General features: G+C 39.2%; 1 protein-coding gene and 1 long non-coding RNA gene across 2 annotated transcripts; one reads left to right on the top strand and one right to left on the bottom strand.

The window, feature by feature from the left end:
* Positions 1–681: 681 nt before the first annotated feature.
* On the bottom strand, positions 682–6,596 carry LOC138042923 (GFP-like fluorescent chromoprotein FP506). Its single transcript, XM_068888988.1, has 5 exons — positions 6,439–6,596; positions 5,532–5,629; positions 4,214–4,441; positions 1,770–1,979; positions 682–978 (listed from the first exon to the last, which is right to left on the bottom strand). Exons 1-5 carry the CDS (start codon positions 6,439–6,441, stop codon positions 834–836), a joined length of 684 nt encoding a protein of 227 aa, XP_068745089.1. The 5' UTR covers positions 6,442–6,596; the 3' UTR covers positions 682–833.
* Positions 6,597–21,595: 14,999 nt separating this feature from the next.
* Positions 21,596–23,154, top strand: LOC138042926 (uncharacterized). The gene is made up of 3 exons (XR_011131128.1): positions 21,596–21,769; positions 22,033–22,241; positions 22,763–23,154. It is a non-coding gene; the product is annotated as an uncharacterized lncRNA (long non-coding RNA).
* Positions 23,155–24,603: the final 1,449 nt, after the last annotated feature.

Below are 24,603 nucleotides of genomic sequence, written 5' to 3'. Positions count from 1 at the left end.
AAAATAACTTTCGTGGACATAACATATCCCGGCCAACGCCTTGAGCCTCCCTCTCTGTCCCCTCATTTTCTCTTGGTAAAATGTTTCCTCCAGATGAAACAGCGAGTTTTCACATGTGTAAAACAAACTGTTTTGTGACATTTAACTTTAGTCCAAGTAAAAGGCAGAGGACGGATAAAACTATTTGGCCTGCTGTTTTAAAGATAACGTCACCTTTAGGGTTAAAGGAACTAATATGCTTTCAGATATTCACAGTTGTATGTTGATCTTGAGAATATTTTTCGTCTTGCGCTAGTTGTTGAATTAAAAAAAGCCGTTGCCTAGATAGCGAAAGAAACAGCATTAAAGAAAGGAACTTAGAAACATAAATCCACTCAATCACAAATCACTGCTTCAGCAGGTTCTCGCTCGTCCACTGACAGCAATGTCATAAGGATCTGAAATTTGACATAGGATCTGACGAACTAATTGCATTGATTGGTCATCCTCTGCAGCAATGAAACTAGATTGACAACAACGTGGAAATATGAAGAATTCAATTGTATCACTGTATATTGAGTTAAATTGCATCGAGACAGTTCTCAAGAACGTCCCTTTAAAATATATTCACTTCATTGTCATGATATGTAGCCAACCACACAGTTCTCCCGCATCTAGCAGTCAGTGATCCAATGAATGGAATCAAGTTTCTTGTGAGCATTTATTAGTGGATCAATGAATGTAAGGACAACAATTTTAAGTCGATTATTTTAAATGTGCTTTCTTTCTACTGGCCTGGTTCGAACTACATTGTTATCAGGGTATTGCAAAGAACTTTCGAAGAATCATTTTTCTCACTCAGTGAAACAGTTTTTACATGCAGCAGCATGTTCTGTCAGTTGCCATGTCTGCATAGGACCGGTCAGGTCTTTCCTTTCTATCTTATGTTGCACGAAGTGGAAGTCTGGCATTGGCATGTTTTTCGACTTCTGCTTTGCACTGTAGAGAACAAAGAAGAATCAAATCGTGGGATTAAAGAAGAAAGAAAGAATGATAAGATAATAACCTGGCATTTGGCGCCAGTTAGAACTAACTGAAGAGGACAATATGGCTTATAGGGTCATGGCGAAGACTTCAGCTTAAACTTGCCTGTCAATCGCTTGGACAAAGACAAACCGATCCAGCGTCTCTTATGTTTCATTTTGTTTTGTATAGTAATATATATTTCGGGGGTGGGGGGGGGGGGGGGGGTTGGTAGCCAATCAATTTCTGCCTGATCTTATAGCCGATTTGCAACCAATCTCTAGAGAAACAGATGACACTGATGTAATGTACAATTGTTGGTGGATGAACAGAAGGAGCTAATTAATTACTGAGAGATCTTTTGTTTTCGTCCACCAACATGGAGGTGATGGAGCGTTTTCAGTGACCAGCAGCTGCCATTAGATTTTTTGAAAACGACGAAGCAATAGGCCGTCTGCCTCCTGTTCAAAGCGAGTGTAAGTGCGAAGTTTTTCTTATGAAGATTAGTTTTCATTCATATGTAAAGTAAAGATTATTGCCATCACAAAAACTCCGCACTTAGACTCGCTTTGAAGAGGAGGCAGACATTAACTCATTTTCTGAAAACAAAAAAAGATTCCGTTGCCATAGATCGACGTGTTATGCTATACCAAGCCGCTCTTAATTTCAAATTGTTATGTTCATAAATTCAGTACGTAAAAGTGCTTTTAAATGATATTCGCTTGCAACCAAAAAATTCTATTTAACTACAAAACAAAAAAACGTACTCGTGAAATGTGTGGAACTGGCACTTGTAACGTTTACCATCTTTCTTCAGAAGGAACCCAGTGACATCCCCTATCAATGTCATCCCATTAGGTGTCATTTTCTCGCAGGATGGCTCCCAATTAGTCGTCTCCCTTTTCATCACAGGTCCATCAGCAGGAAAGTTGACTCCAAGAAACTTGGATTTGTGTTCAAAGCTTTTCTTATCAGCGCTGTCAAACAAAAAATAATTGATCGATATTACAGAGATAATAACATAGAGGGCAAAATTACTGAATACTGATTGGTCAATAAAGAGAGCAATTTTGCTTGAGAAGAGGGCAAAATTACTCGCTCACGATTGGTCGAGCGCCAAAAATTCTCGCTCCTGATTGGCTGAACGTATCTCTTCCACATTCAGTTGGTTTCTTCTGTTTGAGCAAAACAACTTCGTCTTCATCGAAGTTTGTCTTTTAATTCGCGCTGCATTCGCCGAAAAGTCATAAAGATTAAGAATTGGCTTTAAAAGATGATCTGAAATTTGAATTTTCGAGTGACAAGAAGAAGGGCAAAAGGTTGTTTTCGTGAAAAGCTTAAAACTTGGATCGGCTTACATGGCGCCCGGCGTAGCGGGATTGTGTGGTTGAAAAACAAAATGATTCCTTTCGTCAAGGGCTTTCAGTTTACCACGACATCTTGCAGCTCAACGAAAAAGGTCACAGAACAATTTGCCATTGACGGGAGGAACGAGTAGCTCAAATTTGGTGGATTTTTTTGGACAAACCGTTTGCTATGTTTACGGATGCGTATTTGCAAGTGGTAAAAACCTCTACATCACAGGTGAATAAAATAAATTGAAGCTTAACATTTGGTTTAATCGTTGTTACTGTTGTTCGGGAATGAAACTCGTATTTTCCTCTCGAGTGGATGTAAATAAAAATCATCTATACTCGTTTTGGACACAAAGAGCAAGTTGACTTGCTTGTCTGTTTGTCAGTTGTTTTGCTTCCGAGCGAACGAGTGTTTTAACTCAGCTTAGCTGCCTATTTTTCGAGGTGCCTCAACATTGTTAAGCGCGCGACTCGGGCAATTTCAGCAACTTCTGAAAACACGCGTGATATTAATCCTTAATTTTACTCGGCCCCATGCGATTACCTATACTTATCGTAAATGAGCAATTTGTTCAGTTATTTTTTCAGGCTTCTTTCGCCAGTTCATAAATTACTTATTTCGGTGTTTTTGAAGCCGTTCAAAAACCTCTCAGCACGTGTTTTATCGGGTCTAAAAACACTCGGCTAGCCTCGTGTTTTTAAACCCCGATAAAACACAGCTGCTACTCGTTTTTTGAACATTACATAATCTCTACCATTAAGAAATTTCTTCCGCGCGAGAGTGTGTTTATATACAAAAACAGACCAAAGTATTCAGTTTCCACATTGACATGAACTTAGGATTAGAAAAAGTGTGCTAAACTGGTGGTTGAGAGAGGGATGCAAGGTCTCAAACACTTAGGGAGACAAATGAAAGCTATCCATAGTTGATTGTATAGGGATGAATAATTTTGTTTAGCAAAAGATTAAGTCGATGGAAAATTGAAAGTGATCAACAGTTGTGATTGGAGCACTAGCGACTAACAAAAACACAAACGAGACTTTCTCAACCACCACCCTGTCGGGATCAAGGTAGTATTTGACTTTGTGGCTAATTAGCAACAAAAACTAAAAGCTAAAGTCTCCGCAAATGGAGCAAACCAAAAGCTGTCGACCTCATCATCATCATCATCATCTCATTTATTTGCCTTTATGTGTATAACAGATTTTAAAAAAGCATACAGCAGGTTGTTAGGCGAGGAGACCTCAGGAAACCACCAGGCTCATAGGAGAGGCCACCTCGAGATCACAATATTAAACAAAAATAAGGGCTGCGAAGGAGTGCGGCAGGAACTAACTCAGAAACTATTTTAATAAAAACTCTAGCACTTTGTTCTTAAACATAGGAAAGCTTGACAAATTGGTAATAGAGGCAGGAAGACGGTTCCAGACCCTAGGTCCTTGGTAAAGAATTGTGAACTTCTTAATGTTCGTGCGACAGGAATGCACACGATAATTACCGGCTGTTCTTGTGTCATATTTATGGACTTGACTGTTTGTCATAAACAGATTGAAGAAAAGTGGAGGCAGCAGATTATTGTGGTAGCGGAACATGAATTTAGCAAGATCGAGGGTATTGAGTTGGAAGATGTCTAAGATTTTCAGTTTAGAAAAAAGAGGAGCAGTATGTGCTCGATATTCTGAATTTGTAACAGCTCGCACCACTCGCTTTTGCAGATAATAAATTCTATTTAAATTAGATACGTAAGTGGACGACCACGTAGAGTTACAATAAGTAATGTATGGATAAATTAATGTATAGTACAACATCCTGTTAAGATTTTAGAGTGCCGGACTGCATGAGTGAATTTATTTACCTCAATGTTATATCTCCACTGGCTGTGCAAACTGCTCCATCTTCATAGAGAAAAGACCTTCCAAATGTATATCCTCCACCAGAACATGAGTTCTTGAAATAGTCAACTATGTTGGGGGGATATTTAGTGAAGCACCTGTTTCCGTATTGAAACACAGTCGACAATATGTCAGGGGAGAATGGCAGTGGACTTCCTTCAACCACTTGCAGCATAATAGCATGTGTCCCTCTAAAAAAACGAACAAAATCGTGTTAATAAATGAAAGTAACCAAATTAAAAACCCAACACAATGCAAAGAGGAAAGCTGTTGAGAACTTAAAAGAAGACTCAGTAAATTAGAGGAGAACCTTACAATTATAGTATGCTTCATGAATTAATTTACTGAGTCCAACTTGCACTATTCGACGAGCTTAAAAGCAAGCTTAAATGCACATGAATTAAATTAAAACATTAAATTTCGATTATTCAAAACTGGAGGCTATGTTTCGCCACGAGAAAAAAATAAGTAACTGTTAAACGGTTAATTGTATGTTGTCATTTGAAACAAAAAGTATATATATATAAAAATCAAGAAAATGTATGGGAAAAACAGACCATTTCACCTGTCCAATGAAACTATATTTGTATAAAGGTCACTGTTTACCTTTCGCGGCTACAAAATTGTTGAGAGAATAAAAATGAATTTCATTTTCAAAGCGATTTTTGTTTTGTTTCCCTATAAGATTAATCGCTGCTCTCTTAATTATAAATTAATACTCATCTTGCATTGTCACAAATATTAATAGGTGTCTATACGCATTAAATTTCCAATTCATATGTAAAGAATTACTTACTTTGAACTTACTCAGCGGCCGCCTTGGGTTGTGGTGATTATTAATTAAAGCCATTTACACGTTTCATAGGGTTTTTCGTTGCATCTACGTTGCACTTGGTTAAAATAGTTTTCCTCGTCCTTCGTATTAAAGGGGACGTAGTTATTGAGTCAATGAGTTAAGAATCACTGCACTGTGAGCCTAGTTTTTATAGCCTAGCTCCTACGAGTCTGCTTTTGCTCTGCGGTACAGCATCCGAATTAGTCATCGGAAGGTCGTAGGTTCGACTCCTACCGAGAGGTACTCGGATCTTTGCCGAGTATCTCCGAGTCAACATCGAAAACCAAATCTTTTCATTTCATGTTTACTTCAAGAATTAAATGAAATGGAAAATATCCTTTGATGCCCTGATCCCTTAACCTTTATCACGATAGCGTAGGCAAATTGCGAAAATAAACAGGCAGAAGGTTGGTATTAGTTAGCGGCAAAAATGTTGACAGACTTACTCGTGAGGCTCTCCAACGCCTTCGCCCTTGATTATAAAGAAATGCCCATTAACATTCCCTTCCATGTGGTATGTCAGTTTCATCTCCTTGGGTAGAGCCTATATGCACATAATGCAGAAAATTGTCATCAGATGATCATCATTGTGTGATCAGCATCATACAACAGAGCGAGGCTCCAATTAATAGTATGCAGTTGATAAGGACAAGCCACAATACGGGGAATTCTATGCCCTACTCTTTGCAAATATATAGGGTGTGAAATCTTCAACGCCCCAAGAAGTCTATAAAGAAGAAAGGGGTGTGAGAAGGCGCCTCTATTGTACTTATTCGAGAAAACTTGAAAGCCTAACGATTTGCATATGTAAAGGAAGGTATTTTTTCTTAGTTATTTTAAGACCCTGAGTGCATGTTTGGAGCCAACGCCCTCCTGCATCCTTGACCTATGCAGTGGGCGGTTGATGTTCAATGGAAACAATCATAACACCTCAAAAAAAGAAGCTTGATATTGATTGGACGAAAACAGTATACAATTAATCCCGACTAGTGAGGAAAACGAAGATCGAAGACCATTAATCTCTGGTAAGTTATCGAAGGTTCTTTGGCCTGGAAAACTGAGAAGAGCCAACCTATTTTTACCGATCATTTTGAACAGCAGGAAGGAAACCTTAACTTACCAGGTCTGTGGTTGGTAAACACTTCTTTAACATGATTAATTCAGGGGCAAAAAGGTTCACTGTGCGCCGCTTAAATGTTTGTCTCCGTGACTGAGTAATTTACAGGAGCCTTGACTTTCAATAAGTAAGTGAGGGCTTCAAAATTGACATATTTTCGCAATGTTTGAGGACTGCAATTTGGAAATGACCTAATAGTAGGCTATTAAATGCGACCGACTCGAAAATTCACTTACCATGTCGAGAACAGATCACTTGATGCCTCAAAACTGGAGCAAAAATCGAGTTAATCTTTTGCAGTTCACAGCGTCGCTGCCCAAACTCAACTGAATGTGGTGTTAAGGTGGAACAATTTTAAAGCCAAGACGAAGAAAGAATACGAACGTTGATTGGCTCAAGTAAACTGGTTAATCTAGATCTTAACAGGTTAATCTGGATCTTGACTCAGTTAAAATATGGTTCCACTGACAAATCCACGTGATTTACAGCAATGTAGTTTTCCAAAGACTTCATTAGATCTGTTACGTAATTGTGAGCTCTGAAGTTATATAATAAAGCATCCCCAACTACCAGCAAATTTAATCGACTGCTCAGTCTAACAGTTTCTTCTTCATTTTTAAAAGTAATTTTGCTTCTACTGTGTCCTTTCGACCACGGTTATAAGTTTTTGGCTTCTACCATTGTTGCTGGCTTGCTTGCCATAGATATCCCAGGGCTAATTTCAACTGCAGACAAGATAAAGAATAAATAGAAGTTTCTAACAAATGAATTGGAATATCGATAGCCATTGGTATTGTGTTCGAGCCGCAATAGCAATGATAAAGCACATCTAGGTTCCCAATTTAAAGTTTGTTTAAGACATGCACATTTTTCAAACACCAAAAAATTATATTTTGCTTGATCTTTTGAACTCTATTCTTATATACGGACGTCTCTTGCATAAAATAAAATAGTAGACAGTGGAGAGGTAAACAAAAGATATGAGCGCTTGGAACCCCACTGTGGAGGTGAAATTAAACGGTTTCTTTCTTACTAAAAGTTGTTCTTCAATGTATCATGCAATAAGAAAACTACATTGTTCACGTTAAAAGAGTTCCCTAAGCTTTTGCGTTAATTGTGCTGTTAGACTACAAGTGAGCAAAATAAAGAGGTTTTTAACTGACTCTTAGCCTGAGTATGTTCTTAACATGATGTTGGTTAATGGTTAACTCCGTTTTTTTGTACACCCCGTCTTTCCTGTAGTAAAGGTGACATTAAAAATGCTCGTGGCAGTGATCGGAACAAGAATGAAAATCACGTTTTCGTGGCGTGCCTTTTTTTAATGCCAGGCTCGCTATTAAACACCGTAACAAAAGAGGGGTTCGTGAGGTCTCATGGTCATATATTCTCTGTCTTGTGTTTCAGTTCTTTACATTACTAGGGCTAACGAGTAAACAAATCACTTCAAATTATGCTTTAACTCTGTTTGTAGATACCGCACTCTTGACCTTCGTCGGTACTGCTTTTGTCCTTGAATGATCTCTAAATACCTCCTCTTGGCGTCTCGGTTGGGTTCCAGCGCTTAGTTAGACACGTTTGTTTTGTTCATTGCAAGTTCAAAAGACCAAGCAAAATTACCATAAAGTTATAAAAAAGTTATAAAAAGTTATAAAAAATTGTAAATCCTAGCAATTTTTGGACTGAAAATATAAAGCTTATTCTAATCTTGTCTGACTATAACCAAGGTGCTCAGACAGCGCTTTATTGAAGCTATTAAGGACGGTGCCTACTATTGTTACTGCGCATACGTTCTGCGCATCTCCAGATACTCGAGTTTCCTATCGGTGATGCTTACTGATATAGGGATATTTTTGCGCGGGTTTAAAACTATCCGGAGAAAGTAGATCTTAATAAGTGCTTTTGGTATCCAAAAAGAAAATTGTGGGTAACCATGCATTTCTGAGAGATAATTAAGCTTCAATTTGAGAAAGAATGCCACAACGTCAAGAGGGAACAGTTGCACTCGGCTACGCCTCGTGCAACTCTTACGCCTCTTTCGTGCTCTCCAAACTTCCCACGTGCTCATTATCTAGACATACGCTCGCTGACGCATGAAGTAATCGTTAATTCTTGGGTCCGGGAAGCAAGATTTGCGTCCGCAACAATATTTCCCAAGTGGCCAAACTGGGAAACATTTGAGTCCGCGACAATGTTTCACAACCATGTTTCCGTAGTTTAGCCAGGTCCTTAGGATCCAGGATTCGCTAAAAGCACACGTGAAACATAATTTACATAAAATGTTTGAAAATGAAGAATTTGTAGGCTTGCTAAAGATTTTAATTTTGCTTCGAGATGCCTGTATTATCAAATCAAAAGATCTCTTAAAAGAACATTTGTGTACATGTCTTCTTCTCATCAGCACAGGTGAGACTTCCAGGCTGCACGTGGATAACGCTGCACGTTATTTCTGAGTGCCTTCTAACCACAAGCCCACTGCATGTAATGATGAAGCTGCAAGGAACACGGCGTTGAGAGTGCCTGTAGGAGTTACTCATAGTCATCACAGATGTCATCGACCCCTACAGTAATACAGTAATTTACAGTGTGCAAAAATTTGGTTAATCTTTTGCAGTTCACAACGTCGCTGCCCAAACTAAACTGATTATAGTGTTTTAATTAAAGAATACGAACGTTGATAGGCTCAACTAAACTGGTTAAGCTGGATCTTGACTCAGTGGAAATATGGTTCCACTGGCAAATCCACGTGATTAACAGCAATATAGTTTTCCAAATATTTCATTAGTTATATAATGAAGCATCCCCAACTACCAGCAAATTTAATCTACAGATCAGTGTAACAGTTTCTTCTTCATTTTTAAAAGTAATTTTGCTTCTACTGTGTCCTGTGATGAAATCTCGACCACGGTTATAAGTTTTTGGCTTCCGTGTCATGATTGTTGCTTGCTTGATTATTGCCATAAATATTCCACGGTTAATTTCAACTGCAGACAAGATAAAGAATAAATAGAAGTTGAATTGGAATATCGATAGTCATTAGTATTGTGTTCGAGCCGCATTAGCAATGATGAAACACATCTAGGTGCCCAATGTGAAGTTTGTTTAATAAGACGTGCATATTTTTCAAACACCGCAAAATCATATTTTGCTTAATCTTTTGAACTCTATTCACAAACACGGAAACACGGACGTCTCTTACATAAAATCAAAAAGTTGCCCGTCGAGAGGTAATAAAAAAGTCTAAAGAAATATGAGCGCTTGGAACCCCAATGTGGAGGTGAAATTGAACGGTTTCTTTCTTTAACTTGTTCTTCGATGTATTATGCAATAAGAAAACCACATAGTTCATGAGTTAACTTGAGTTAACTGTCCTGTTAGACTACAAGTGAGCAAAGTAAATACGCTCTTAACTGACTCTCAGCCTGGCGTATGTTCTTAAAATGTTGGTTAAGGGCAACCCCATTTTTTTTGTTCACCCCGTTTTCCCTGTACTCTTACGTAAGAAGTGAGGTAGAGTGGATCACCTCGAATTACGTTTTAACTCTGTTTGTAGATACCGCACTCTTTGACCTTCGTCGGCCTGCTTTTGTCCTGGAATGATCTGTGTCTCAAAACTAAATACCTCCTCTTTAATTGGCGTCATTACGGTTGTGTTCCAGCGCTTAGTTAGACACGTTTGTTTCGTTCATTGCAAGTTCAAAAGACCAAGCAAAATATGACTTATTTTTCGGTATTCAATAATATCTATGAAGTTATAAAAAAGTGTAAATCATAGCACTCTTTGCACTGAAAATATTAAGCTTATTCTACAATTTGTCTGCCTAACCAAGGTTGCTTTTTTAATCCCTGGGGGCACAGAGAGCGCTTTATTGAACCTAATATAGCTCAAACAAAATACCAATGATTGGTATCATGCTGATTATTTGCCAATGTTTCACGTTGCTGTGACCGTTGCTGTCGGAAATTTAAAGAAAAGATGAATTTACCCTAGCAGAGCCTCTTCAATTGGATCTACAATCAGAATTATCCAATCATGTCCAATTGTCAACATGGGCCCTGTTTCTTTCTTTAAGTTGTTCTTCAATGTATTATGCAATAAAAAAACCGCATAGTTCATGAGTTAACTGAGTTAACTTGAGTTAACTGTCCTGTTAGACTACAAGTGAGTAAAGTGAATACGCTCTTAACTGACTCTCATCCTGGCGTATGTTCTTAAAATGTTGGTTAAGGTCAACCCCATTTTTTTTGTTCAACCCGTTTTCCCTGTACTCTTACGTAATAAGTGAGGTAGAGTGGATCACCTCAAATTACGTTTTAACTCTGTTTGTAGATACCGCCGCCTTTGACCTTCGTCGGCACTGCTTTTGTCCTGGAATGATCTGTGTCTCAAAACTAAATACCTCCTCTTGGCGTCTACGGTTGGGTTCCATCGCTTAGTTAGACACGTTTGTTTCGTTCATTGCAAGTTCAAAAGACCCAGCAAAATATGACTTATTTTTCGGTATTCAATAATATCTATGAAGTTATAAAAAAGTGTAAGTCATAGCACTCTTTGGACTGAAAATATTGAGCTTATTCTAAAGTTCTGTCTGCCTAACCAAGGTTTGCTTTTTTAATCTCTTGGGGCACTGAGAGCGCTTTATTGAACCTACTGTAGCTCAAACAAAATACCAATGATTGGTATCATGCTGATTTTTTAGCCGAAACCTCTTTTTACTGTTTTTATGGTTACTATTTTGTGTTTTGTCTGTTCTTGACAGCGACCTCTCGGAAGACTTATTGGAATAATCATTCAACGAGGCCCTGCCAGAGGTGAGATGGCGGGTCCCGTGTCGCTTGTCTGAATTTTAAAAAGTCGGCCTGTCGATGCTTTGTCACTCAGGCAGAGCCTCTTCAATTGGGTCTACAATCATAATTATCCAAACCAAATTTGCATCCGCAAACTATCACGTCTGATTGTCAACCTGGACCCAGTTGTTCAAATGGTGGATAACGCTATCCACCGGATAAATCCGTCACTATTCATTGGATGGCGCAATTGGTTTCGCTATGAGTTATCCAACAGAGTGATTTATCATCCATAGTTTGAACAACTCCCTGGGAACAACTGGTTGCAGCGTGAACCTTAACTTACGTAATCAACCAAGATTCGTAATTCCGGAATGTTAACAGTCACGGAGCAACGCTGTCGAATTGACACAAATAATCTTTGTGGGCTGCTATTTAGTTTTTATTGCTTTACATTTCAAAGGATGAACAAGTATTTAAAAAATTTCAAAGTTAACTTCGACAATTGCAAAATCGGACTCCGCCAGACTAGGGCAGCGTTTAAGCGAACGCGGTTTCACCTCGACACGGTTTCATGACTTCGAAACCGCGTCAAAATCGATGCTGTTTGGAGGTGTTTACACGGAACCGTTTTCGCCAAAAGATCCAAGTCGTGATGGTATAATGGAGTGCTGCACTACGTGCTAAATTCACTATTTTGAATTGAACAATGCAAAATTCGCCCCAAAATAGTAACCGTATTCAAATCGATGCGGTTTTGCTGTTTAAACGACAGACGAAACCGCATCATTTTGAAAACGCTCCACTTTTGGCAGCGGTTTCAAATCGGCGATCGGTGTCATGTAAACGAAAGTTGTAACCGTATCGAAAACGATGCGCAACACAGGATGCGTCTAGGACCAAGCTATTTTCCTTCAAAAGCCAGGAAACACATGATGAGGCATTGCAATTCTTCAAAGTGAATTCAGCGAATTTGATCATCTTTGTTGCACGCCTTCGCCATCAATACAACTAATGAGACATTTCTAAGTAATAACTTTCTGTCAAGCACCAGGGTCAAGCACCGCGTCACGTGCTGCGGCGTCTGCCAGCCAACGTTTGTTTATTTCACGCAAAAATGGACTCAAAAAATAGATCGTTATCTGCCTCGGAAACAAGCCTTTCTTTTAAAAGATTTTAATTTAATTGCTTTTAATAACCTGTCACATTTTTTGTTAACGTTTTAAAAAACATGAACAAAAAATGTGGCAAGCTATGTTGGTTAAAACAACTCAGCTGTCCGTGCATAGGGGCAGAGGAGTCGTATTTGAGCGCGAATCGATCCTGTTGATTTGATCAAACCACAGGCTTACCACCCTTTATTGGTGTTGTTGTTTTTGTTATCGATCTGTAGAAGGATAAATACATTACCGCGGTTGCGATTTGCTCGGTAATAAAGATTTGAAAGCAAATGATTCAATCAAAGATTAAACAAAGTGTCAACTGAGTTCTGTGTTATGTTGTGTTGGTCGTTCCGAGCTGTTTCAGGCGTGATTTTGCGAGGGTCTTTTCTCGACCGAAGGCAGCACCCAGCCGCCGGCCGGTGAGCTCGTCTTGTTCAAGCTAGAACTGACGCCAAACCAGTGAAATTTTCACCTTAAAAACACCAGCTGCATCCAATCGATTAGGGATGTCCCCATAATTTCGCCGAATTTAAGCTTCATTTTTCAGTGTCTTGGCTTATAATGTATAGTTTATATTGCTTGTTTATTTTTCAATCAATTCAACCTGATTCAACAGACAATAAAATCATTAATGTTTCATATGCTTGAATGATTATCTGATTTTTTATCGATGTATATAACCCGGCGTAGCTAATCGAACTCACAAAAAAAATTTGCCAATCGAACGCAATCGAACGGTCCAACAATCGAACTCAATCGAACATAATCGCACACCACAACAATCAGAAACACGAACCATTTTCATCCGGTCTGAAACAAAGCGTTGCGGTCAAATAAGTTATTTATTGGCTTCTATTTCAAACACGAGTTTAACAGGCAATTGCGACAATATTGTTTCCGCCCCCTAGATTAACTATGATTATACAATGACCCAAAGCTACTTTTCCTGAAAGCAAGTATTACGTAACATATTTTGTTTTGAGAAACGGGTGTACTTCATTTTCACAGTGAAACTAGTATATGAATGCTCCCTTATCTCTCATCGAATTACCCTCTCATCTCATCGATTGACTGCACTTACTGTCATGTCAGTGTAAAATCGGTATTTTAATTCTTTTCTGATTGCCAACAGGGAACAACAGTGTGTTTAGTGCCCACATTCTTACAACTTGTTATTGTAAGTATATTTTGTGGTAACGTTAAAGTAATCAAGTCAAAGTACATTGTTAAGCATGCTATTCCATAGCAATCTGCTTCTTGTGCTTTTCAAGCCATGAAAATAACTTTTCCATGTCTTGTCCAACCAATGTGGTGTCTTGGAATGCTGCTCATGAAATCGGTTGGGCCTAATTTGAAACGATCGTGTAACAGTTTCTTCTTCATTTTTAAAAGGAATTTCGCTTCTACTGTGTCCTTTGATGAAACTGTTTCGACCACGGTTATAAGTTTTTGGCTTCTATCATTGTTCCTCGCTTGATTGCCATAAATATCCCAGGGCTAATTTCAACTGCAGACAAGATAAAGAATAAATAGAAGTTTCTAACAAATGAAGTGGAACATCGAAAGTCATTGGTAGTTGTGTTCGAGCCGCATTAGCAATGATAAAGCGCATCTAGGTTCCCAATTTAAAGTTTGTTTAAGACATGCACATTTTTCAAACACCAAAAAATTATATTTTTCTTGATCTTTTGAACTCTATTCATATACACGGACGTCTCTTGCATAAAATAAAAAAGTAGGCAGTGGAGGGGTAAACGAAAAATATGAGCGCTCGGAACCCCACTGTGGAGGTAAAATTTAAAGGTTTCTTTCTTGTAAAGTTGTTTTTCAATGTATCATGCAATAAGAAAACTACATTGTTCATGTTAAAAGAGTTCCCTAAGCTTTTTCGTTAATTGTGCTGTTAGACTACAAGTGAGCAAAATAAAGAGGTTCTTAACTGACTCTTAGCCTGAGTATGTTCTTAACATGATGTTGGTTAATGGTTAACTCCGTTTTTTGTACAATCCCGTTTTTCCTGTACTCTTACGTAAGACGTGAGGTGACATTAAAAATGCTCGCGGCAGTGATCGGAACAAGAATGAAAATCACGTTTTCGTGGCGTGTCTGTTTTTTAATGCGAGGCTCGCTATTAAAACCCGTAACAAAAGAAGGGGTCGTGAGGTCTCATGGTCATATAGGTTTCACAATCCGAGTGTTTTCAACAACACATCTGGCAATAGAAATAGCTTCCAGCTAAGACCTTTGCCGCTTCCCAGGCAAGCTAAGAACTCCCACCTCGGCCAAAGGCTTTCTCTGTCTTGTGTTTCAGTTCTTTCCATTACTAGGGCTAACGAGTAAACAAATCACCTCAAATTATGCTTTAACTGTCTGTAGATACCGCACTCTTGACCTTCGTCGGTACTGCTTTTGTCCTTGAATGATCTCTAACTACCTCCTCTTGGCGTCTACGGTTGGGTTCCAGCGCTTAGTTAGACACATTTGTTTCGTTCATTGCAAGTTCAAAAGACCCAGCAAAATATGACTTATTTTTCGGTATTCAATAATATCTATGAAGTTATAAAAAAGTGTTTTGTTCATTGCAAGTTCAAAAGACCAAGTAAAATTACCAGAAAGTTATAAAAAACATAAAAAGTTATAAAAACTTGTAAATCATAGCAATCTTTGGACTGAAAATATAAAGCTTATTCTAATCTTGTCTGACTATAACCAAGGTGCTCAGACAGCGCTCTATTGAAGCTATTAAGGACGGTGCCTACTATTGTTACTGCGCATACGTTCTGCGCATCTCCAGATACTCGAGTTTCCTACTATCGGTGATGCTTACTGATACAGGGATATTTTTGCGCGGGTTTCAAACTATCCGGAGAAAGTAGATCTTAATAAGTGCTTTTGGTATCCAAAAAGAAAATTGTGGGTAACCATGCATTTCTGAGAGATAATTAAGCTTCAATTTGAGAAAGAATGCCACAACGTCAAGAGGGAACAGTTGCACTCGGCTACGCCCCGTGCAACTCTTACGCCTCTTTCGTGCTCTCCAAACTTCCCACGTGCTCATTATCTCGACATACGCTCGCTGACGCATGAAGTAATTGTTAATTCTTGCGTCCTTGAAGCAAGATTTGCGTCCGCGACAATGTTTCCCAAGTGGTCAAACTGGGAAACATATGCGTCCGCGGCAATGTTTCGCAGCAATGTTTCGCAACAATAGGGACCTTAAGATCTACGACGACGACGTCGACGAAAACGTCACCTCAAAATAGAACTTTGCTCTAGTAAAAGTCTTTCGCGATTATTCCATCTCGTTCACGTCCTACAATGTGGGCGAAGTATCCTAAAAATAAATTGGTACGAGCGGTTTCAGACTGAAGATAGAGAATGAAAGATTCTCTGTTGCATGCTCACGTTGTCGTCAAAACCTAAAATTTAGTGATTTCACGTCGTCGTCACGCAGAGAACTGCAAAAATATGAGCTCAAATCCGTGCCGCACGTGGAGCACGATTATTTATGCTCTTTTAACCAATGATATCATTGTTTTGTGGCGTTTTCGTCGACGTCGTCGTCGTAGATCTTAAGCTCCCTGATGTTTCCTAATTTAGCCAGGCCCTTAGGATCCAGGAATGAAGGGGGTAGTTTCTAAAGAAACTGTGGTGCTGCGTCGGTGGGGAAATAGTATACAAAAATTTGGTTTTATCAACGGAGTTGATAATGTAAATTGGCCACCGTACAGAGATTCTAAAAGCTGACGTTTCGAGCGTTAGCCCTTCGTCAGAGCGAATCGAAGAATTATGAGTTGTGTGTAGTTTTTTATAGTAGAGTAGGAGCTACGTGAAAATCAGGAATGCATTAGTTAAATGAAAAGCGTTCGTTAATACCGTGGGGATTAAGGGTGCCGATTTGGAAGATGAATTTTTGTTCCAGATTCTTGCGGCTTTCCTTCGTACCTTAGTTGTAGGGAAAGGCCGCAGATAGCCATGTGTTGTTTGGAGTGTTTAGGGAGATTAAAATGACGAGCGACTGGCTTAGATGCATCATCAAGTGAGGGTGAACGGAATTCTGTCATTCTTATCCTTTTGTGACGCTTGTAGTGCTGACTGTCGATCAAATTGTTGGGCACGATGATGGTCCGCTTTGACCACAGAGACTCCATAGCCACGTTTTTCGAAAAACTGGCACATCGCGTCTGATTTGCTGGAAAAGTGTGCACTACAAACCTACAATTTCTCACAGTTATTTGTTGTATACATCGTCACATCCATCACATGTCAAGAACACCATTCCTTATTCTCAATTTCTTAGACTTCCACGTCTATGTAGTGATAACTCCGACTTTTCCGCAAATCTGAGGAGATATGACAGTTTTTCGAAAAACGTGGCTATGCTGTCTCCTTACATGCTTTGAAAGAGACATGTCGAGAACAGATCACTTGATGCGGCCTCAAGACTGGAGCAAAAGTCGAGTTAATCTTTTGCAGTTCACAGCGTCGCTGCCCAAACTAAACTGATTATAGTGTTTTAATTAAAGAATACGAACGTTGATAGGCTCAACTAAACTGGTTAACAGGAAAAGAAAACAAACAGCGGTTACAAACATTTTCATTTTATACTTGACGTTTCGTATGTTGCAGCATACATCATCAGAAGTGACGGTTAAAAACTGTTACACAGAATTTTAAAAAACTAGAGCGAGGAACTGGTGACTAGTTAAAAAGTGTGATAACAAAATCGTAACTTCCGGTAGTCGATTCTTCCGGAAGAAATTAATAAAGAAAAAGCTTCTCACTACCAATGTTTTCATTGAGAGAGGGTTTTAAGTCACTGATTAATAGCGTTTCTTTAATTTTACATTGCATGTCGGACTTCCCAGTTGCGAGGATTTCAAAATGGTCCCATTTGATGTTATGACCGGTAGAAATTGTATGGTCTGCAACAGCAGAGGCGTAGCCGACTTGTGTAAGAGCTTTGAAATGCTCGGACTTCCTGTCATGCAATCTTCTTTTTGTTTTGCCGATGTAGAAGGAATCACAGTCCCAACAACTGGCTTTGTATACTATTTTTGATCTTTGAGAACGACTGAAACGATCTTTGTAGGGAAAAAAAGACTTAATCCTGCAAGTGTTTTGAAAAATAACCCTAAGATTGACACAGCCATAAAACTTACTAATACAAGATTTAACACGTCGAGTAAGAGCTTCACTTTGAAAGCCCAAAAAAGGCAAGACAAGAATGATATCTTTCTTAGGAACAGTGGTGGCAGGTTCAGCAGACCTGTTTTTTTGTCTGTTCAAAACATCATTAATGTTGTAACAAAGGACGCCTCTTGGGTAACCATTTTGAAGGAGAGTGTTCTTGAGATCGAAGAGAGTCGACTGTAACAAGGAAGAACTCGAGCAGATGCGTAAGCAGCGATAGGTGAGGGTGCGGATTAAATTTATTTTATACTTTCTAGGAGTGAAAGAGTCCCACTTGGTGTAGAGGCCAGTGAAAGTTGTTTTGCGATGTACTGTTGTTGTGAATCTCAACAATTTCACAACAACAGTACATCGCAAAACAACTTTCACTGGCCTCTACACCAAGTGGGACTCTTTCACTCCTAGAAAGTATAAAATAAATTTAATCCGCACCCTCACCTATCGCTGCTTACGCATCTGCTCGAGTTCTTCCTTGTTACAGTCGACTCTCTTCGATCTCAAGAACACTCTCCTTCAAAATGGTTACCCAAGAGGCGTCCTTTGTTACAACATTAATGATGTTTTGAACAGACAAAAAAACAGGTCTGCTGAACCTGCCACCACTGTTCCTAAGAAAGATATCATTCTTGTCTTGCCTTTTTTGGGCTTTCAAAGTGAAGCTCTTACTCGACGTGTTAAATCTTGTATTAGTAAGTTTTATGGCTGTGTCAATCTTAGGGTTATTTTTCAAAACACTTGCAGGATTAAGTCTTTTTTTCCCTACAAAGATCGTTTCAGTCGTTCTCAAAGATCAAAAATAGTATACAAAGCCAGTTGTTGGGACTGTGATTCCTTCTACATCGGCAAAACAAAAAGAAGATTGCATGACAGGAAGTCCGAGCATTTCAAAGCTCTTACACAAGTCGGCTACGCCTCTGCTGTTGCAGACCATACAATTTCTACCGGTCATAACATCAAATGGGACCATTTTGAAATCCTCGCAACTGGGAAGTCCGACATGCAATGTAAAATTAAAGAAACGCTATTAATCAGTGACTTAAAACCCTCTCTCAATGAAAACATTGGTAGTGAGAAGCTTTTTCTTTATTAATTTCTTCCGGAAGAATCGACTACCGGAAGTTACGATTTTGTTATCACACTTTTTAACTAGTCACCAGTTCCTCGCTCTAGTTTTTTAAAATTCTGTGTAACAGTTTTTAACCGTCACTTCTGATGATGTATGCTGCAACATACGAAACGTCAAGTATAAAATGAAAATGTTTGTAACCGCTGTTTGTTTTCTTTTCCTGTTGAAATTGAAATGGCCAAAGGACAAAAGTATTTATAAACTGGTTAAGCTGGATCTTGACTCAGTGAAAATATGGTTCCACTGGCAAATCCACGTGATTAACAGCAATATCGTTTTCCAAAGACTTCATTAGATCTGTTACGTAATTGTGAGCTCTGCCGGAAGTTACATAATGAAGCATCCCCAACTACCAGCAAATTTAATCGACCGATCAGTGTAACAGTTTTTTCTTCATTTTTAAAAGTAATTTTGCTTCTACTGTGTCCCGTGATGAAATCTCGACCACGGTTATAAGTTTTTGGCTTCTATCATTGTTGCTAGTCTAGTGTTGCTCGCTTGATTTTCATAAATATTCTAGGGCTAATCAGTTCAACTGCAAACAAGATAAGGAATAAAAATAGGGGCACCCAACGATAATATAGTTCAAAACCACTTAAACGTAACATTGTTAAACGTATTTTAGTATTTAAACCGTAGATATAAGCCTATTTTTATCCCCTAAAAATTTTTCATCTGTTCGGATGACAGGACGGACAGGTAAATAAAGGAAGTCTAAAGAAATATGAACGCTTGGAACCCCACTATGGAGGTGAAATTGAACGGTTTCTTTCTTTAAGTTGTTCTTCACTGTATCATGCAATAAGAAAACCACATTGTTCAGGTTAAAAAAGTTCCCTAAGCTTTTGAGTTAATTGTCCTGTTAGACTGCAAGTGAGCAAAGTAAAGACGCTCTTAACTGCATTGGTTTTGGTCAACCCCATTTTTTTGTACACCGGCGTTTTCCCTATGCTCTTACATAAGAAGTGAGGTAGAGTAGATCACCTCAAATTACGTTTTAAGTCTGTTGGTAGATACCGCACTCTTAACCTTCGTCGGCACTGCTTTTGTCCTAGAATGATCTGTGTCTCAAAACTAAATAGCTCCCTTTGGCGTCTACGGTTGGGTTCCAGCCCTTAGTTAGACACGTTTGTTTTGTTCATTGCAATTTCAAAAGACCAAGCAAAATATGACTGATTTTTCGGTATTCAATAATATCTATGAAGTTATTATTCTACAGTTCTGTCTGCCTAACCAAGGTTTGCTTTTTTAATCCCTGGGGGCACAGAGAGCGCTTTATTGAACCTAATACAGCTCGAACAAAGTACCAATGATTGGTATCATGCTGATTTTTTTACCCTAGCAGAGCCTCTTCAATTGGGTATACAATCATAATTATCCAATCATGTCCGATTGTCAAGCTGGGCCCAGTTGTTTAAAAGGTGGCCGGATAACGCTATCCACCGGATAAATCCGTCACCGTGATTCATTGGATGGCGCAATTGGTTTCGCTATGAGTTATCCAACAGAGTGATTTATCATCCATAGTTTGAACAACTTCCTGGGAACAACTGGTTGCAGCGTGAACCTTAACTTACGTAATTAACCGAAGATTTGTAATTCCGGAATGTTGACAGGTCACGGAGCAACGCTGTCGAATTGACACAAATATTCTTTGTGCGCTGCTATTTAAAAAACTTCAAAGATAAGTTCGACAATTGCAAAATCGGACTCCGCCAGACTTAGGCAGCGTTTAAGCGAACGCGGTTTCACATCGACACGGTTCCGCGTCAAAATCGATGCTGTTTGGAGGTGTTTACACGGAACCGTTTTCGCCAAAAAATCTAAGTCGTGATGTGCTAAATTCACTATTTTGAATCGAACAATGAAAATTTCGCGCCAAAATAGTAAACGTATTCAAATCGATGCGGTTTCGCTGTTTACAAGACAGATGAAACCGCACCGTTTTGAGAACGCTCCACTTTTGGCAGCAGTTTCAAATCGACGCGGTTTCGGCAACAGTCTCGATCGGTGTCGTGTAAACGGAAGGTGTAACCGTATCGAAAACGATGCGCAACACAGGATGCGTCTAGGACCAAGCTATTTTCCTTCAAAAGCCAGGAAACACATGATGAGGCATTGCAATTCTTCAAAGTGAATTCAGCGAATTTGATCACCTTTGTTGCACGCCTTCGCCACCAATACAACTGATGAGACATTCCTAAGTAATATCTTTCTGTCACGTGCCGCGGCGTCTGCCAGCGAACGTTTGTTTATTTCACGCAAAAATGGACTCAAAAAATAGATCGTTATCTGCCTCGAAAACAAGCCTTTCTTTTAACAGATTTTAATTTAATTGCTTGTAATAGCCTGTCGCATTTTTTTGTTAACGTTTTAAAAAACGTGTAACGTGTTCACGTTTTAAAAAACATGACCAAAAAATGTGACAAGCTAAGCAGGTATTAAATCTGTTCATTAAAACAACTGAGCGGTCCGTGCATAGGGATTTGAGCGCGAATCGATCTTGTTGAGTTGATCAAACCACAGGCTTACTACCCTCTAATGGTGTTGTTGTTTTGGTTATCGATCTATAGAAGGATAAATACATTACCGCGGTTGTGATTTGCTCGGCAATAAAGATTTGAAAGCAAATGATTCAATCAAAGATTAAACAAAGTGTCAACTGAGTCCTGTGTTATGTTGTTTTGGTCGTTCCGAGCTGTTTCAGGCGTCATTTTGCGAGATCTTTTCTCGAACGAAGGCAGCACCCAGCCGCCGGCGGGTGAGCTCGTCTTGTTCAAGCTAGAACTGACGCCAAACCAGTGAAATTTTCACCTTAAAAATACCAGCATCCAATCGATTCCCTAGGGATGTCCCCATAACTTCGCCGAATTTAAGCTTCATCTTTCAGTGTCTTATAATGTATAGTTTATATTGCTTGTTTATTTTTCAATCAATTCAACCTGATTCAACAAACGGTAAAATCATTAATGTTTCATACGCTTGAATGATTATCTGATTTCTTATCGATGTATATAAGCCTTCTGACAACTACTTTCCCCATTATACAATGACCCAAAGCTACTTTTCCTGAAAGCAAGTGTTACGTAAGATATTTTGTTTTGAGAAACGGGTGTACTTCATTTTCACAGTGAAACTAGTATATGAATGCTCCCTTATCTCTCATCGAATTACCCTCTCATCTCATCGATTGACTGCACTTATTGTCATGTCAGTGTAAAATCGGTATTTTAATTCTTTTCTGATTGCCAACAGGGAACAACAGTGTGTTTAGTGCCCACATTCTTACAACTTGTTATTGTAAATATATTTTGTGGTAACGTTCAAGTAATCAAGCCAAAGTACATTGTTGAGCATGCTATTCCATAGCAATCTGCTTCTTGTGCTTTTCAAGCCATGAAAAGAACTTTTCCATGTAAATGAAAACTAAAAGTAACGTGGAGTAAAGTCTTTGTTCGCGACTTCCATCTAATAAGATATTTTAGTTGTTTCGTTCTGTGTAACATTCGTAAAAAAAAATTCAATGCAAATATTCACTCACTACTTTGAAACCATCTTCACAGGACAGCAATACTGCCTCAACCTTCAAGGAGAGAAATGTGGCATCCTTCGTATGGACCATGAAGAACTTTCCCGACATTCTGGCGAGGCAAAGTACTGTTTCTAATGAATCCATAACTAGGCATCTGTTTTCGTTCGATGGAGACAGGCGGAGGGTGCCATCAACCCAAAAATGGATTTTTTCCTGCAACTAGTGTCGATTGCCAACACGGTACGAAATAATTACACAATCACCTTAGTGGCTAAAGATTGTATCTGAGAGATACACGAAAATTGGAACCGATTTGCGTAATTGATATATTTCAGGTCAGTTAAAATTTCTCGAGTGAGTTTTTGGTGATCAGTTGACCACAATAGCTCATGAATTTATAGCAAATGTAGCTTAACAACACATGTAGAATGTTGACATCTACAACGCACAACAGTTAATACCCAGGGGTCGGTGACTCAAAGCCTGGTTAGCACTAAGGTTCCGTTGGTGAAGAGGTATCAAAACCTATAGGTTTCCAGGGTATTTAACTCTAGTTAGAGAGCAACCCCAGCCAGGTCTCTTGCCTGAGCACATTTCATCATAGTTAGCAGGTTCAGAGCAGACAAAACAATTGCCAATAATTCATCGCAGTGGGGGATACTATGAGACCACTCCATCAAAAAATTCAAGACAATACTGCTAAATAATAAAATCGCACAACTTAATGAAATTCTTATTTCGTATGTCTTTGTTTATATCAGGATTGTGATGCCTGGATCACAACGTCAACAAAGCGATCTGCATCTTGGCCATGCTACCCTGAAAGAAGGGGCGATATGGGGTAGGAGCATGGCCAACATCAACAGATGGGTGGATGGAGATGGCAAACTAATAATAAAGTTCTTATGTAACCCAGGTGACAGTTATGGGAAAAAAACACTGCCAAGTTACTGCACTACCTCACGTACGCAATGCGTGCCTATTTTAAAAAAATCCCGTATCTCGTCAATTTTCACCCAAAAATCCCGTATCCTTATAATTTTTTACCTAAATATCCGGTATCCGGATAAACCCCAATAGGCCTTCGTTCAGTTGCATTTGCAAATTTAGTAACATTAATGATAAGAGTTTTACAATAAACAACTTCAAGTTAGATTAGATTTATCTTTCTGGTAATCTATCCCCATTTTCCGAAGTTTACCTGTAGTTGAAGTTCACTGTAACTGGACAATTTGTGTTAACTGTTTGTGCATCCCACGGATACGCCCTTATTGGCGTCTTGTTCAATTTTATATCTACAATTGTAATTAAATGTTTTTAAACTAGTTCAATTGTATATTAGAAATCTGAACGTTTTCGAAACTACAATAGGACATCATCATCACTATTCAAGCTTTAGCCTTGAAAATTACTTCAATTTTAATTTTTCCTTTCCTACACACAATTTTCATGAATATGAGACAGAGAAAATTTAAAATTGAACTGCTTTGAAAATTTTTCAACCAAGAAAAGAAAAGAAACTACAGCACCCGGGGAGTCAGGGTGGCTTAGTGGTTATCTATCGGGCCTCCCACCACTGCGAGCCGGGGTTCAATTCTGGCCCCGGCCAGCATGTGGGCTGAGTTTCAGTCGATCTCTACCTGACTCGAGGGTTTTTCTCCGGGTACTCCGGTTTTCCTCCCTCATCAAAATCGACTCACAGCTAATTAACATCTAGCTGGGGTTCTGTGCTCCGACATCAAACATGGACTGACTGTATACCGGCAGCCAGAGGCGCCTTTGTATGCTTTCAGCCCGATGTCGTGAGCCGCGCCCTTCGCAATTAAGTCCTCGACTGCAAGTAAGGGTGATTAGCACTAGCAATATTTATTTATTTATTTATTTTATTTTTCACATTCACAACTGACAAGCAAGATGCACTTTAAAACATGCGCAATGCCGCTAGCACCTTGTCCACACCCCTTTTGCTTTTCCAAGGATACCCATGTCGTTCTTGTCCTTACACGTCGAAGCTTTTAGCTAAAACGCATATGCAACGGGGCTGTGAAACAAGTTTCAGCAAGCGTTACACCGCGCAACATAGAAGGTCGAAACTTGTTAGGGAACGTTGAAACTGGTCTCAAAATGTTGTTGCCAGAGTTGCGGGTTCTGATTGACTTACGTGGCGTACCGTAACGAGACCAGTTTGTTACACGGTGAAACTCTTGTTTTTATCACCACTTCGATCGTTGCAGAAGTCAGAGAAAGCTGTTCTACTTTTCCTGAAACTTGTCTCGCGACGGAAATTAAACAAAGTTTCATGAAACACACCACGTTACACGGTGCAACGCCTGCTGAAACTTGTTTCGCAGTGCTGTTGCACAGAATTTTCAGCTAAAAGTTGCAACGGTGTTACAGCGGCTTAAGCAACGTGAGAAGTGCCATTTTGGTGCTCCTGACCGTTCCCCCAGGAAGCATTCCGTACTTCTGGAAACAACTTCTTTTGTTTCAATTGGTCACGACAGTCAAAACCAGTAAAAGAGAGATTCAATACTTATAGCGTCGCTTCTACGGCAAACGTAAGGCTGAAATTTGCGTTTTATAAAAACTCAAGGGAACGCGC

This window comes from Montipora capricornis, chromosome 3 (assembly GCF_036669925.1).
Source record: "Montipora capricornis isolate CH-2021 chromosome 3, ASM3666992v2, whole genome shotgun sequence".
NCBI lineage: Eukaryota > Metazoa > Cnidaria > Anthozoa > Scleractinia > Acroporidae > Montipora > Montipora capricornis.
Note: the sequence above shows the minus strand (reverse complement) of the source record. Positions and strands in the feature narration are given on the sequence as shown.

Excerpts from the sequence above, each read along its gene's own strand:
- LOC138042923 (XM_068888988.1), bottom strand. Across the intron at positions 4,442-5,531 it reads GGCGTTGGAGAGCCTCACGA|AGGGACACATGCTATTATGC; the intron begins GTAAGTCTGTCA and ends TCGTTTTTTTAG. Across the intron at positions 979-1,769 it reads CAGTTCCACACATTTCACGA|TGCAAAGCAGAAGTCGAAAA; the intron begins GTACGTTTTTTT and ends TGTTCTCTACAG.